The sequence below is a fragment of the Hevea brasiliensis genome, chromosome 1 (assembly GCF_030052815.1).
Source record: "Hevea brasiliensis isolate MT/VB/25A 57/8 chromosome 1, ASM3005281v1, whole genome shotgun sequence".
Taxonomy (NCBI): Eukaryota; Viridiplantae; Streptophyta; class Magnoliopsida; order Malpighiales; family Euphorbiaceae; genus Hevea; species Hevea brasiliensis.
In genome coordinates, this window is record NC_079493.1 from 23,474,182 (window position 1) to 23,491,086 (window position 16,905).

Sequence of the window (16,905 nt, forward strand, 5' to 3'; positions counted from 1 at the left end):
AAGGCTTAGTAAATTCCTTTTACAAAATGATTTTCAAAGAGGCAAAGTGGATACAACACTTTTTGTTAAGAAGCATCATAATGATATGCTCATTGTGCAAATTTATGTTGATGATATAATTTTTGGTGCTACTAACGAATCTCTTTGCAAGAAATTTTCTAAGATTATGCAGAATGAATTTGAAATGAGCATGATGGGTGAGCTCACATTCTTCCTTGGACTTCAAATTAAACAAATGAAAGATGGCATCTTCATAAATCAATCAAAGTACATCAAGGATATGTTAAAGAAATTTAAGATGGAAAATTTGAAGAGCATGGGCACTCCTATGAGTTCAACAATTAAAATGGACAGTGATGAAAAAGGTAAAGAAGTAGATACCAAGCTTTATAGAGGTATGATTGGCTCTCTGTTGTATCTTCGCATCTAGGCTGATATACACTTTAGTGTTTGCTTGTGTGCAAGATTTCAATCATGTCCAAAAGAATCCCATTTAAGTGCAGTTAAAAGGATTTTTAGATATCTCATAGGCTCACAATCAATTGGTTTATGGTATCCAAAATGTGAATCATTTAATCTTGTTGGCTATAGTGACTCTGATTTTGCTGGAAGTAGATCGATAGAAAAAGTACTTGGTACTTGTCAATTTCTTGGTCTTGCACTAGTTTCTTGGCACAAGAAGAAACAAACTTCGATGCTTTATCTACAAATTGAGGCAGAATATATAGCTGCTGGTAGTTGTGTTGCTCAAATTTTATGGATGAAACAACAATTGGAAGATTTTGGTTTAAAATATAATCTTGTTCCAATTAAGTGTGACAACACAAGTGCCATAAACTTGGTCAAAAATCCAGTCCAACATTCAAGAACTAAACATATTGAGATTAGACATCATTTTATTAGAGATCATGTTCAAAATGGAAATATCAAAATAGAGTTTGTTGCCTCTGAAAATCAACTTGCTGACATTTTTACAAAGCATCTTAATGAAGAAACCTTTTGTAGAATTAGAAGGGAAATTGGTATGTGTGAATCACTTGCTTGAAATCTAAGTCATAATAACTTCATGTATCTACATTTTATTGAATGTGTAATTGATCTGCTGTGATATTAGTTTGCTGAAAAATCCTTAAAGCATATTAGCTAACTTGTTTGTGTACTCGCGAAATTAGTTCACTAAGTTGTATGCTAATATTGCATGACGAAAATTAGTTTGCTATATCTTGTACTGTTCAAATTTCAAACAGAAAGGTGATTGTTCTTGAAATTTTTCTGCATGTTCAGCAATGCATTTATCTTTTTTTTGATATTACATTCTCAGTGCTGTGTCAGTCATATAAAAATGTTTATATGTGCATATAGGGACAGATAAACTTGTTTGAAATATATAATAAAATAAAGAGTAAGAAACCTGGTTCAGTTGAAAGTACAGTGACACTGAAAAGCGCGGGACTCAAGAGGACTTAAATCCTCTGCCACACGAAACCTCACGCGTTCTCTCTCTCCTCTGTATCGATTGCCGTCACCTCCCAAAACCATACCCAATACCTCTTTCAGGCGAAGCATACCCTAACTCACTAAAAATCTCATTTTCCTTTTCTCTTTCTCTCTTCACCCACCGAACTACCATTACCCGATTTCATTTTGTCTCAATGGCTCGCACCAAACGAAAATCCCCTGTTGTTGCCGCTGCTTCATCTTCCTCGTCCGCCTCCGATAATGTTCCTGTCGCGGCATTGCGGAAGAAAATGAAAGGTAAGCAAAATGTGCCGCAATCAAAATCAGCTAGTGAGTCTTCTCACTCGTCCAAGGGTGTCGAATCCCCTAAATCAACGCCAGAAAAGAAAACAACAATACAGAAGCAAGGGATGGATGCCAAAAGAAAAATGGGTATAGAAAAACTTTCGGGTTCAGTGGATAAAGCACTGTTGGATTGCAAATTCGTCAAATGGGAGAACTTTAATCAGGTAAACTTTCACTTTAAAGAGCTTTTTGAGTTTCAAGGCTGGTTGGATGTGTGTGAATGTGCAAATGAGTACTACCCTAGGCTTGTACAAGAATTTTATAGAACCATGAGAACTGTTGATAATGAGGATCGATTTGAAGTGATTTTGAATACAAATTCATATAGTGTTTCTGTTGAACTGATAGCCACGGCTTTGAAATTGCCCAATGATGGAAATAAAATTTCCTCACATAAGGATGTTGCTAGGGTGGCAGGGTTTAATCTGGTTGAATTTGAAAATGAGGTGTTCCCTGCTAACACTGCCAAAAATGAGAAATCCACCAGTACCAAAGCCCTCCAGCATATCAAAATTATTCACAGTATGGTGAATTATGTGTTCTGTCCGAAATCTGGCAGTTATGGCTATCTGAGTCACTTGGACATGTGTATTATGTGGCACATTGTGAATAAAGTTAGGTTGAATTTAGCTTACTTAATCTTCAAAAACATGTGCAAAGCCTATGGGATTGGGAAACTGCCTTATGCACATTTGTTAACTGCTGTGTTTAAAGAGCTAAAGGTGAATGTCACTAAGGAAATCTCTAGGGCTGACTTGATAGTGCTTAGAGAAATACATTCCGAAACTGATGGGAGAAAAACAAGATTTGAAAAGGGTGGTTCCTCCTCTGCTAAAGTTGATTCTGGTTCTGTTAGTGAAGTTTTGAATGAAATTCAAGGGATAAAGGCTACTGTTAATGAACATTTTAGTGCAACAAGTCACCCTTGACATTCTCGTAAAATTTGTGGATGTGGTTGACTATAAAGTGAGTCACTGCTCACTCAAAATGAGGAGTTAAAGAAGTCGATTACGGCTCTTCAAGAGCCAAGGAACTTGGAGTTCAAACTAAAGTTGAGGTCACTCGGGTTTCTGGCGATAGGAGAAAGCAACAAAGTTGAAGAGTCTCCTGATATGGCATGTGAAAGTGGTAAACTTGCTGAAGCAGAACTTGAACCTGTAGTGGATGCCCATGATGAGCAAGCTAGTGACCAGGTTCTTGAACCTGAGATTGGTCCTACAACTGATGTACCTCCTGACCTTGATGGTAAAAAAGTTGTAGCACCTGAAAGTGAGTTGCCAAAGGAAAGTGAAACGGTTCTAGAATCTGAACAAGCTGTTGAACCTCCAACTGCACCACCAGTTGAGCCAGCTGTTGTTCCTACACAAAGACCGTGAACCTTCTCTCAAAGAACACCAAGCTAGTGCTCAAACTCATTTCTGCACTGCCGCCTGCAAAGAAAGGTAAGAAAAGGTACAAGTCAACCGTGTCAAATCCGTACCAGACCCTCGCTGCTGCTCTTCAACCCCCTTCTGAAGATGATGAGGCCGAGAAAAATGATCAAGTGGCTGACCAAGCACCTCCGGCCCTGTTATTAAACTGCCTAGGAAGAAAATGGTGCCTTCAAAATCCACTCGCAGGAGTAATGCACTTAAATAGCATCTCATCCGATTTTTAGTTTCATTGCATTTTTAGTTTACTAGTCTGTGTGCTACTTTTGGTTTTTAGTTTGCTACTGTCTACCTAACTGCATTTTGGCTAACATGATTCTTTTTGGGTATTTTCTCCTGTTTCATTTTTGATTGATGACAAAAAGGGGGAGACTGGTTATGGATATGTGAATATGTGTTGATGAATATGAGACTATGGAAATGTGTTGATATACTTGTGAAGTGTGATGATATGTGAATGTGTGTTGATGTTTGTGAGATATATATATGTGATGATACTTGTGTTCTTTGGATATATGCTTATACTTGTGATTGATACTTGTGAAGTGTGAATATGTTTGATAGCATAATTTGGGGAGCTTATGTCTGAGAAAATGGATTTCTTGGATATTGTGTGCATATATTTAGGGGAGCTTTTTAGTATACTATACTTGGATTTACATACTCACATAAATTCTCACACACTTTTATTTTTGACTGTTGATTCAGTTGAGTTTTGTCATCATCAAAAAGGGGGAGATTGTTGACCCCGTGTAGCTCAAAATGAGCATTGATTTTGATGATAACAAAACTCAAAGAGAATCTATCTAACCTAACCTTAAAAGTGATGTGTAGATTCTTTGTCTTATGCATAAAGAACCTTTGAAGTTGTATCTAAGGAGAAAGGATACTCAAAGGCATTCCAAGACAAATCCAAAATGAGAAAAAGACTATGGAAGCCAAGACTCAAAGAAAAGGTATGAAAGGCATAGTGTTGGAGTCTTAGGTCTTTTTGTGAAAAAGAATGGATGAGAATTTAGTCATATGGAGCTCAAAATCGAAATTTCATTTTCTGATTACTTTTTCTCATCATGACCTTGAACATAACTATTGAAACATTTTTTAAGGTCTAAATCATTTTACATTGCAAGTTGAGATTTGCAGCTGTTGACTTAGTTTGCTAACTGGTTTGCTAAATTTCTCAGTTTGCTAATAAGTTTGCTAAAAATGTTAGTTTGCTAATCAGTTTACTGACTGCTACTAAAATTTCATTAGTTTGCTAATTTATCAGAGCTGCTCAACTTCGCACAAAAGGACAAAATAACGGCTATTTTGTCTTGGGCAGTGTGTATAACGTTCCAAAAGGGTTTCAAACGGTCTAAAATAATTTGGGACTATAAATACACATTCTCTACTTCATTTACACTTAATGAAAGCCTACATTTGAACTCCAACATTGATTTTTCATTTATTGCTTTCATTCAAGAGTTTTAAAGATTTTGAGCTACCATTGGCAAATCAACTCATCTCTTCTTTATAGTTTGATTTGTATTGTGTAAGAGTGAGTGTTGAAACATTGAATTACATTCAAGAGAGGTTGTACAAGCACCTATTGAAGCTTGGGAGAGTTAGTGCTTGTGATTGCACTTGAGAAGGTTTCAAGCTACCTTGGTGTAAAAGCTTGGTGTTGAGAAATTGTAAAGGGCTTTTGGTCTCTTGCCTTCAAAAGAGCAAATAGTGGAGAGAAGACTCAAAGAGGGTTCTTTGAGAGAGTGGATGTAGGCTAGTTAAGCCGAACCACTATAAAATCCTTGTGTTTGAATCTCTCTATCCTTTACCTTTTACTTTTGTGCAATTTTAAATTTTTTCCTCATATACATGATATTGAATGTTGGTTAAATAGATTGAGTTGATAAATTTGTGAACATATTGAGTGACTTGAGAAAATTGGTTGATGAATGCTTTGTTAGATATTGCCATAAACATTGATTGAGAATTGAATTGCAACTTAGGAACACATTGTTGAAGCACATATTATTTTCTTTTTATATAGAGAAGCACATAGTTGAACGAAGCCACAATTTTTCATTAGGCTATAAGCAAGGGCAGAAAAATTGTTAAAGTCCAATTCACCCCCCTCTTGGACTATTTTGGGACAACATAACCCTCAATCAATGTATATGGCAATATCTAACAAGGCATGCACCATACAATATACAATTGATTTCTCAAGTCACTTAATATGTCCACAAATTTATCAACTCAATCTATTTAACCAACATTCAATATCATGTATATGAAGAAAATTTAAAATTGCACATAAGTAAAAGGGTAAAGGATAGAGAGATCAAACACAAGGATTTTTATAGTGGTTCGGCTTAACTAGCCTACATCCACTCTCTCAAAGAACCCTCTTTGAGTATTCTCTCCACTATTTGCTCTTTTGAAGGCAAGAGACCAAAAGCCCTTTACAATTTCTCAACACCAAGCTTTTACACCAAGGTAGCTTGAAACCTTCTCAAGTGCAATCACAAGCACTAACTCTCCCAAGCTTCAATAGGTGTTTGTACAACCTCTCTTGAATGCAATTCAATGTTTCAACACTCACTCTTATTCAATACAAATCAAACTATAAAGAAGAGATGAGTTGATTTGCCAATGGTAGCTCAAAATCTTTAAAGCTCTTGAATGAAAGCAATAAATGAAAAATCAATGTTGGAGTTCAAATGTAAGCTTTCATTAAGTGTAAATGAAGTGAAGAATGTGTATTTATAGTCCCAAATCATTTTAGACCGTTTGAAACCCTTTTGGAACGTTATACACACTGCCCAAGACAAAATAGCCGTTATTTTGTCCTTTTGTGCGGTTGAGCAAACTCCGTCGCTTAGCAAACTAATAAAATTTTAGGAGCAACAAGAACTGGTTAGTAAACTAATTTTTTAGCAAAACATTAGCAAACCGAAGTTTTAGCAAACCAGCTTAGGAAACTAAGTCAACAGCTTGCATGTCTCAACTTGCAATGCAAAATGATTTAGACCTTTAAAAATGTTTAAATAGTTGTGTTCAAGGTCATGATGAGAAAAGTAATCGAAAATAAATTTTCATTTTTGAGCTCCATATGACTAAATTCTCATCTATTCTTTTTCACAAAAAGACCTAAGACTCTAACACTATGCTTTTCATACCTTTGCTTTGAGTCTTGATTTCCATAGCCTTTTCTCATTTTGGATTTGTCTTGAAATACCTTTGAGTATCCTTTCTCCTTAGATACAACTTCAAAGGTTCTTTATGCATAAGACAAAGAATCTACACATCACTTTAAGGTTAGGTTAGATAGATTCTCTTTGAGTTTTGTTATCATCAAAATCAATGCTCATTTTGAGCTACACAGGGTCAACAATCTCCCCCTTTTTGATGATGACAAAACTCAACTGAATCAATCAGTAAAAAATAAAAGTGTGTGAGAATTTATGTGAGTATGTAAATCCAAGTATAGTATACCGAAAATGCTCCCCCTAAATATATGCACATAATTTCCAAGAAATCTATTATAAGTTCCCCCTGAATTTATGCTATAAAGCATATTCACAATTCACAAGTATAAACACCAGTATAAACAAATTTCAATCAACACAAGTATCAGCACATATCATCACACTTCACAAGTATATCAACACATTTCCATATTTCCATGTTCATCAACACAAGTATGAACACATGAACAAGTATGAACACATGAACACATATTCACATATCACATATCCATATCCATTCTCCCCCTTTTTGTCATCAATCAAAAAGGAAACAGGAGAAAATAATCCAAAAAGAATCATGTTAGCCCAAGGTAAACGCAGTAAGGTAGACAGTAGCAAACTAAAAACCAATAGTAGCAAACAGACTAGGAAACTAAATATGCAGATAGTAAACTAAAAATCCAGATGATATGCTATTTAAGTCTGTTACTCCTGCGAGTGGATTTTGAAGGCACCATTTTCTTCCTAGGGAGTTTAATAATAGGGGGCTGAGGTGCTTGTTCAGCCACTTGATCATCTTTCTCGTGCTCATCTTCTTCAAATTGTGGTTGAAGAGCAGCAGCGAGGGTCTGGTATGGATTTGACACGGTTGACTTGTACCTTTTCTTACCTTTCTTTGCTGCAGGGGCAGCAACTGCAGATAGCTGAGTTTGAGCACTAGCTTGGTGATCTTTTAAAGAAGGTTCCTGGTGCTGCGTAGGAGCAGCAGCTGGCTCAACTGGTGGTGCAGGTGGAGGTTCAACAGCTTTTTCAGATTCTAGAACTTTTTCACCTTCCTTTGGTAACTCACTTTCAGCTTCTACAACCTTTTTGCCATCAAGCTCAGTAGGTACATCAGCTGTAGTACCAATCTCAGGTTCAATGACTTGGTGACCAGCATGCTCAACATGGGGTTCCACTGTAGGGTCAAGGTCAGGTTCAGCTACTTGGCCACTTTCATGTGCCATAGCAGCAGGAGACTCATCAACTTTGTTGCTTTCTCCCTTATCAGCAGAGACTTGAGTAGCAGCCTCAACTTTAGTTGGAACACCATTTCCTTGGCACTGAAGATCCATAATCAACTTTTTCAATTCTTCATTTTGAGTGAGCAGGTGACTCACTTTGTAGTCAACCACATCCATAAACTTTCTGAGAATGTCAAGGGACTGATTTGTTGAACTAAAATGTTCATTAACAGTAGCTTTTATCCCTTGAATTTCATTCAAAACTTCACTAGCGTAAGGTAATCAACCTTAGCAGAGAAGGAACCACCCTTTTCAAATCTTGTTTTTCTCCCATCGTTGTCTCAATGTATTTCTAAGCACTATCAAGTCACCCTAGAGCTTTCCTTAGTGACATTCACCTTTAGCTCTTTAAACACAAAGAGCTTAACAAATGTGCATAAGGCGCTTTTCCAATCCCATAGGCTTTGCACATGTTTTTGAAAATTAAGTAAGCTAAATTCAACCTAACTTTATTCACAATGTGCCACATAATACACATGTCCAAGTGACTCAAATAGCCATAATCGCGATTTCTGACAGAACACATAGTTCACCATATCGTGAATAATTTTGATATCTTTGGAGGGCTTTGGCATCGTGGATTTCTCATTTTTGGCAAGTGTTAGCGAGGAACACCTCATTTTCAAACTCAACCGATTGAATCTGCTACTCTAGCAACATCCTTATGTGTGGAAATTTTATTTCCATCATTGGGCAATTTTAAAGCCGTGGCTATCAGTTCAATGAAACACTATATGTATTTGTATTTAAAATTACTTCAAATCGATCCTCATCAACAGTTCTCATGGTTCTATAAAACTCTTGAACAAGCCTAGGGTAGTACTCATTCGCACATTCACATACATCCAACCATCCTTGAAACTCAAAAAGCTCTTTAAATTGAAAGTTTACCTGATTAAAGTTCTCCCCTTTGATGAATTTGCAATCCAACAGTGCTTTATCCACTGAACCCGAAAGTTTTTTGATACCCATTTTTCTTTTGGCATCCATCCCTTGCTTTTGTACTGTCTTTTTCTTTTCTGGCGTCGATTTAGGGGATTCGACACCCTTGGACGAGTGAGAAGACTCACTAGCTAATTTTGATTTCGGCACGTTTTGCTTTCCTTTCATTTTCTTCCGCAATGCCACGACAGGAACATTGTCAGAGGCTGACGAGGAAGATGAAGCAGCTACAACAACAGGGGATTTTCATTTGGTGCGAGCCATTGAAACAAAAATGAAATCAGGTAATGATGGTTCGGGGAGTGAAGAGAGGAAGAGGAAAGGAAACTTGAGATTTTTGGTGAGTTAGGGTATGTTTCGCCGGATAGAGGTATCGGGTATGGTTTGGGAGGTGTCGGAAATCGAAACAGAGGAGAGAGAGAACGCGTGGGGGTTTCGTGTGGCAGAGGGTTTAAGTCCTCTTGAGTCCCGCGCTTTTCAGTGTCACTGTACTTTCAACTGAACCAGTTTTCTTACTTTTTATTTTATTTTATTCTATATTTCAAACAAGTTTATCTGTCCCTATATGCACATATAAACATTTTTTCATGACTGACACAGCACTGAGAATGTGATATCAAATGTGAAAAGATAAATGCATTGCTGGACATGCAGAAAAATTTCAAGAACAATCACCTTTCGGTTTGAAATTTGAACAGTACAAGATATAGCAAACTAATTTTCGTCGCGCAATATTAGCATATAACTTAGTAAACTAATTTCACGAGTACACAAACAAGTTAGCTAATATTCTTTAAAGATTTCTTAGCAAACTTATATTACAGCAGTTCACTCACATATTAAACAAAATGTAAAACATGAAATTATTATGAATTAAATTCAAACAAACAGTTCACACATACCAATTTCTCTTCTAATTCTACAAAATGTTTCTTCATTAAGAGGCTTTGTAAAAATGTCAGCAAGTTGATTTTCAGAGGTAACAAACTCAATTTTGATATTTTCATTTTGAACATGATCTCTAATAAAATGATGTCTGATCTCAATATGTTTAGTTCTTGAATGTTGGACTAGATTTTTGACCAAGTTTATGGCACTAGTGTTGTCACACCTAATTGGGACAAGATTATATTTTAGACCAAAATCTTCCAATTGTTGTTTCATCCATAAGATTTGAGCAACACAACTACCAGCAGCTATATATTCTGCCTCAACTGTGGATAAAGCTACTGAAGTTTGTTTCTTACTGTGCCAAGAAACTAGTGCAAGACCAAGAAATTGACAAGTACCTGAAGTACTTTTTCTATCCAGTCTACTTCCAGCAAAATCAGAGTCACTATAGCCAACAAGATTAAATGATTCACACTTTGGATACCATAAACCAATTGATTGTGAGCCAATGAGATACCTAAAAATCCTTTTAACTGCACTTAGATGAGATTCTTTTGGACATGATTGAAATCTTGCACACAAGCAAACACTAAAGTGTATGTCTGGCCTAGATGCAGTAAGATACAAAAGAGAGCCAATCATACCTCTATAAAGCTTGGTATCTACTTCTTTACCTTTTTCATCACTGTCCATTTTAATTGTTGAACTCATATGAGTGTCCATGCTCTTCAAATCTTCCATTTTAAATTTCTTTAGCATATCTTTGATGTACTTTGAATGATTTATGAAGATGCCATCTTCCATTTGCTTAATTTGAAGTCCAAGAAAGAATGTGAGCTCACCCATCATGCTCATTTCAAATTCATTCTGCATAATCTTAGAAAATTTCTTGCAAAGAGATTCGTTAGTAGCACCAAAAATTATATCATCAACATAAATTTGCACAATGAGTATATCATCATGATGCTTCTTAACAAAAAGTGTTGTATCCACTTTACCTCTTTTAAAATCATTTTGTAAAAGGAATTTACTAAGCCTTTCATACCATGCTCTAGGAGCTTGCTTTAAACCATATAAAGCTTTAGTGAGTTTATAAACATGATTTGGATGCTCATGATTTTCAAAGCCTGGTGGTTGTGCAACATACACTTCCTCATCAATATAACCATTTAAAAATGCACTCTTGACATCCATTTGATAAAGCATAAAATCCTTGAAACATGCAAAGGCACACAATATCCTAATAGCCTCAATTCTAGCAACCGGAGCAAAGGTTTCATCAAAATCAATCCCTTCCTCTTGGTTGTAGCCTTGAGCCACTAGTCTAGCTTTGTTCCTAACAACATTGCCTTTTTCATCCATTTTGTTTCTAAAAACCCATTTAGTACCAATAATTGAATGATCTTTTGGTTTAGGCACTAAATTCCAAACTTTATTTCTCTCAAATTGATTTAGTTCTTCTTGCATAGCAAGAATCCAACTTTCATCATTTTGAGCATCTTCAAAACATTTAGGTTCAATTTGTGAAACAAAAGCAACATTACCAAAATATCTTCTCAATTGAGCTCTAGTCATCATCCTCTGAGATGGATCATCAATAATGTCTTCTTGAGGATGATTTCTATGGAATCTCCATTCTTTAGGTAAATCTTCATGTTGGGGCTCATTTACTTGTAATTCTTCCAAATTTGGCATTTCTTCATTAATTTGATCTTCATTGGCATCATGGACATCTATTGTAGTTTCTCCTTGAGTTTCCTCATCTTTGTCATCAACTTGTTCCATTTCTTGACTTGATATTGAATTTTCTTTTCCAAAAATCTGCTCATTATTATCATCACAAGCATTTTTCCTTCTAATAGAAGGGTTAGTCTCATCAAACAAAACATGAATAGTTTCCTCAATAACCAAAGTTCTTCTATTGAACACTCTATAGGCTTTACTCTTTGTTGAATACCCAAGAAAGATTCCTTCATCGGATTTAGCATCAAATTTCTTTAAGTTATCCTTCTTGTTATTTAAAATATAGCACTTACAACCAAATGCTTTGAAATATGAGATATTTGGTTTCCTTCCTTTCCATAGCTCATAGGGGGTCTTTTTCAAAATTGGTCTAATCAAAACTCTATTCAACACATAGCAAGATGTATTAACAGCTTCAGCCCAAAAGTATTTTGGCAAATTATTTTCACTCAACATAGTTCTAGTCATTTCTTGCAAAGTCCTATTTTTCCTTTCCACTACCCCATTTTGTTGTGGTGTTCTAGGAGCTGAAAAATTATGATTAATTCCATGTTTATCACAATATTTCTCAAACAAATGATTTTCAAATTCAGTTCCATGGTCACTTCTTATAGATGAGATGCAAAAGCCTTTTTCATTTTGAACCATTTTACTAAAAGAGGTGAATTTTTCAAAAGTTTCATCTTTATGAGCAAGGAAAAATGTCCATGTATATCTTGAATAGTCATCAACAATAACTAAAGCATATGACTTTCCACCAAGACTAGTAGGAGTTACGGGTCCAAATAAATCAAGATGAAGCAATTCTAATGGCCTAGTGGTAGACACAATATTTTTAGATTTAAAAGATGCTCTAGTATGCTTTCCTAGTGCACAAGCTCTACATTGAAATTCATTTTCATACTTAATCTTAGGAAGACCATTAACAAGTTCTTTCTTAGACAATTTTGAGAGTGTATGCATGCTTGCATGACCTAGTCTTCTATGCCACAAGTAACTAAAGTTATCAAGAGATACTAGACATGTACCATGATTAGTTTCAAAATTATTCATGTCAAGCAAGTAAACATTATTGGATCTATTTGCAATGAACAATGTATCATTATCTAAGTTATTAATTGTACATAGAGAAGAAGTAAACTTTACCTCAAAACCTTTATCACAGAGTTGGCTTACACTTAGCAAGTTGTATTTCAAACCTTCAACAAGTGAAACATCTTCAATACAAGGTTTGGTTCTTATTGTGCCATTTCTAATTATTTTTCCTTTCCCTTTATCTCCAAATTTTACGTATCCTCCATCTTTCATTGTGATTTTTGAAAACTTGCCCTTTTCACCAGTCATGTGCTTTGAACAACGACTATCTATGTACCATTTTTCACTTTCCTTCATCCCTTTGAAACAAACTTGAAATTTAATCATTGAACTTTAGGTACCCAAGCAACTTTGGGTCCTTGGGGGTTAGTGACCTTAGGTAAGGTTCCCTTTGGTACCCATACCTTCTTTACCTTAAGATGACCTTTTCTAAGTGCACAAGAACTAATCATATGACCTCTTTTATTGCAATAATAACATGTAACATTAGGCAAGGAGGATGTAGATGCTTTAATGAAATGATTCTTGTACTTGTCATAGTTCATGAAACCATCAAAACTAATTCCATATTTCTCATTTGAAATTCTTTGGTTTCCAAGAAGTACATCTAGAGTTTCTTTTCCTTTTGTAAATTTTGCCAAGTCATTTGTCAAAGACTCTACTTTAGCTTCAAGAACTTTATTTTTCTCAATGAGCATTTCACAAGTTTCTTTTGAGGATTTCAACTCTAAGTCTAGTTCTTTAAACAAAGCAATTTGTCCTTTGTAAAATTCATTTTCTTTATACACATTGGACATGGCAATATTTTGTGATTTTAATGATTCAATCTCTAAATTCATTTTACTGCATTTTCTCTTGTAATTTCTATACTCATCATATACTCTAGCAAATGCAAGTTCAAGTTCTTCTACATTAGGAGATTCATAGGAGTTTACCTCATTGTCACTTTCTTCTTCCTTTTGTGAGCTTTCGACTTTCTCTTCAAGTGCCATCATACAAAGAAGAGCAGCCTCTTTGTCACTTGATTCATCATTTGAAGATTTTTCACTGTTGCTCCATACTACTTTCATAGCTTTCTTGCTCCTATCTTCTTTTCCTTTCTTCTTTTTGAGCAATGGACATTTGGGCTTGATATGTCCAGGTTTGTGACACTCATAACATACAATTTCTTCTTCTAAATCTCTGAAGTGTTTATCCTTGGGAGTATACTTTTTTAAGAATTTCTTGTATTTGCTTCCTCCTTTCTTGAAAGTTCTTTTAAATTTTCTTGCAAGCATAGCCATTTCATCATCATCTTCACTCGAAGCACTTGAGTTGTCACTTGAGTCAACTTTGAATGCAACTCCTTTCTTCTTATCTTCATCCTTATTTGACTTGAGAGCAATGCTTTTCTTCTTCTTCTGCTCATTTTCAACTTCATCTTTCTTGTATACCATCTCATGTGCAATGAGAGAACCAATGAGTTCATCATAGGTGAATGTTTTGAAATCTTTGGTATCTTGGATAACTGTTGTCTTTGCTTCCCAAGACTTTGGAAGTGATCTAAGAATTTTCTTCACAAGTTCAGCTTCCTCAAATCTTTTACCGAGCGCTTTGAGAAGATTTACAAGATCAGTAAACCTTGTACTCATATTCGCAATTGATTCTCCTCGCCTCATTTCAAACAGCTCATAATCTCGAATAAGAAGGTTTGCTTTGGACTCTTTAACAACATCAGTTCCTTCATAAGTCACTTCAAGCTTATCCCAAATTTCCTTAGCAGATTGACATCCTGAAACACGATTGTATTCATTAAGGTCAAGTGAGCAATGCAAAATATTAATAGCTTTAGCATTTATAGAAATTTTCTTCCAATCATTGTCATCATATTCATCTTCAAGTTTTGGAACCTTTGTAGTTCCTGGACCATTCTTTTGAGGAACATGTGGACCATTTTTAATAATTCTCCATGCATCAATATCTACAGATTGTATGAAATTTCTCATTCTTACTTTCTAAAATGAATAATTAGTGCCATTAAAGAGTGGTGGTCTAGTGATTGAGTAGCCTTCAACTAATGGTGCGGGTATACCGACAGAATTACTAGATGAACTAGCCATTGTGGATCACTCTAAGGTTGTAATACCCTAAGCAAGAGAGTCAAGCTCTGATACCAATTTGTTGTCCCAAAAATAGTCCAAGAGGGGGGTGAATTGGACTTTAACAATTTTTCGGCCCTTGCTTGTAGCCTAATGAAAAATTGTGGCTATGTTCAACTAAGTGTTTCTCTATATGTAATGAAAACAATATGAGCTTCAACAATGTGTTCCTAGGATGCAATTTAACCCTCAATCAATGTATATGGCAATATCTAACAAGGCATGCACCATACAATATACAATTGATTTCTCAAGTCACTTAATATGTCCACAAATTTATCAACTCAATCTATTTAACCAACATTCAATATCATGTATATGAAGAAAAATTTAAAATTGCACATAAGTAAAAGGGTAAAGGATAGAGAGATCAAACACAAGGATTTTTATAGTGGTTCGGCTTAACTAGCCTACATCCACTCTCTCAAAGAACCCTCTTTGAGTCTTCTCTCCACTATTTGCTCTTTTGAAGGCAAGAGACCAAAAGCCCTTTACAATTTCTCAACACCAAGCTTTTACACCAAGGTAGCTTGAAACCTTCTCAAGTGCAATCACAAGCACTAACTCTCCCAAGCTTCAATAGGTGCTTGTACAACCTCTCTTGAATGCAATTCAATGTTTCAACACTCACTCTTATTCAATACAAATCAAACTATAAAGAAGAGATGAGTTGATTTGCCAATGGTAGCTCAAAATCTTTAAAGCTCTTGAATGAAAGCAATAAATGAAAAATCAATGTTGGAGTTCAAATATAAGCTTTCATTAAGTGTAAATGAAGTGAAGAATGTGTATTTATAGTCCCAAATCATTTTAGACCGTTTGAAACCCTTTTGGAACGTTATACACACTGCCCAAGACAAAATAGCCGTTATTTTGTCCTTTTGTGCGAAGTTGAGCAGCTCTGGTCAGTTAGCAAACTAATAAAATTTTAGGAGCAGTCAGCAAACTGGTTAGTAAACTAATTTTTTTAGCAAAAACATTAGCAAACCGAAAGTTTTAGCAAACCAGTTAGGAAACTAAGTCAACAGTTGCATGTCTCAACTTGCAATGCAAAATGATTTAGACCTTTAAAAAATGTTTAAATAGTTGTGTTCAAGGTCATGATGAGAAAAAGTAATCAGAAAATAAATTTTCATTTTTGAGCTCCATATGACTAAATTTTCATCTATTCTTTTTCACAAAAAGACCTAAGACTCTAACACTATGCTTTTCATACCTTTGCTTTGAGTCTTGATTTCCATAGCCTTTTTCTCATTTTGGATTTGTCTTGAAATACCTTTGAGTATCCTTTCTCCTTAGATACAACTTTAAAGGTTCTTTATGCATAAGACAAAGAATCTACACATCACTTTAAGGTTAGGTTAGATAGATTCTCTTTGAGTTTTGTTATCATCAAAATTAATGCTCATTTTGAGCTACACGGGGTCAACAATTTATAATTTATTTTTTAATAAATAAATTTATGATATAATAGTCAATAAAATAAAAAAATAAAAAGAAAGGACTCCTGCCGGAAACCCACCCTGCCTGCTTTTCGATGGGAAATTTTCCACCCCAATCCCAAACTCCTATGAACATGGTAAGAAAAATATAAAACAAAATTAGATTGTATATTTTGGCCTGTGAACATGGAGAAAAACTTTATAAATGCCTAGTTTGGTTTGGTCTCAAAGTTGAAGGCATATCACACATATGATAAACACATATTCAAGTCCCTATTCACTTAATCCCTTACTAAAAAAAAATTATAAATATCCTATTACACTATGCAGGTATAATTATTCTATTTTCATATACCGTACGTTAAATTGTCTTTAAAATTGACTTTGTCATTCAAGTGAGTCACCCAAAATCTCCATTCACATTTTTCACCCTTTATTTATGCAACTTTAACGGTGCAAAACCAGGACCATATTTCAAAAGATTTATCAACTCATAATATTCATAAATCAATTTGCCAATATTAATTGATCATATATAGATACATGGAATTAGATCCTCTCAATCTGTTAAAAGAGAAATAAATAACAAATAATTTATGAGCAAGGTGAAATGATTAGTTTGGAGAATTTTAGAGCTGTTTTATTTTGGGTAAATTAAGTTAATTAATTAATGGCTCAGCCATATGATTTGTTCATGCTGAATTTGAATTTGCAATAACCTTTTCACACTTGAACAATTGTTTATCTTTTGATATTATGACGCAAAATTATATATGGCCTAATAATATACCACAAATTAAAAGGTTATAATCATTCTTTTGTGCTCTTGTATAATTCTTCACTTTTTTCTTGATTTCATATGAGATAGCTTTTAAACTAATAATGATTAAAAGAAAATACTTCAA

The 16,905-nt window shown here is 34.9% G+C and overlaps 1 protein-coding gene across 1 annotated transcript; it reads left to right on the forward strand.

Moving 5' to 3' along the window:
- Nucleotides 1-1,652: 1,652 nt before the first annotated feature.
- Nucleotides 1,653-3,179, forward strand: LOC131183057 (uncharacterized). Its single transcript, XM_058152858.1, has 2 exons — nucleotides 1,653-2,654; nucleotides 2,775-3,179. Exons 1-2 carry the CDS (start codon nucleotides 1,653-1,655, stop codon nucleotides 3,177-3,179), a joined length of 1,407 nt encoding a protein of 468 aa, XP_058008841.1.
- The last annotated feature ends 13,726 nt before the right edge of the window (nucleotides 3,180-16,905 follow it).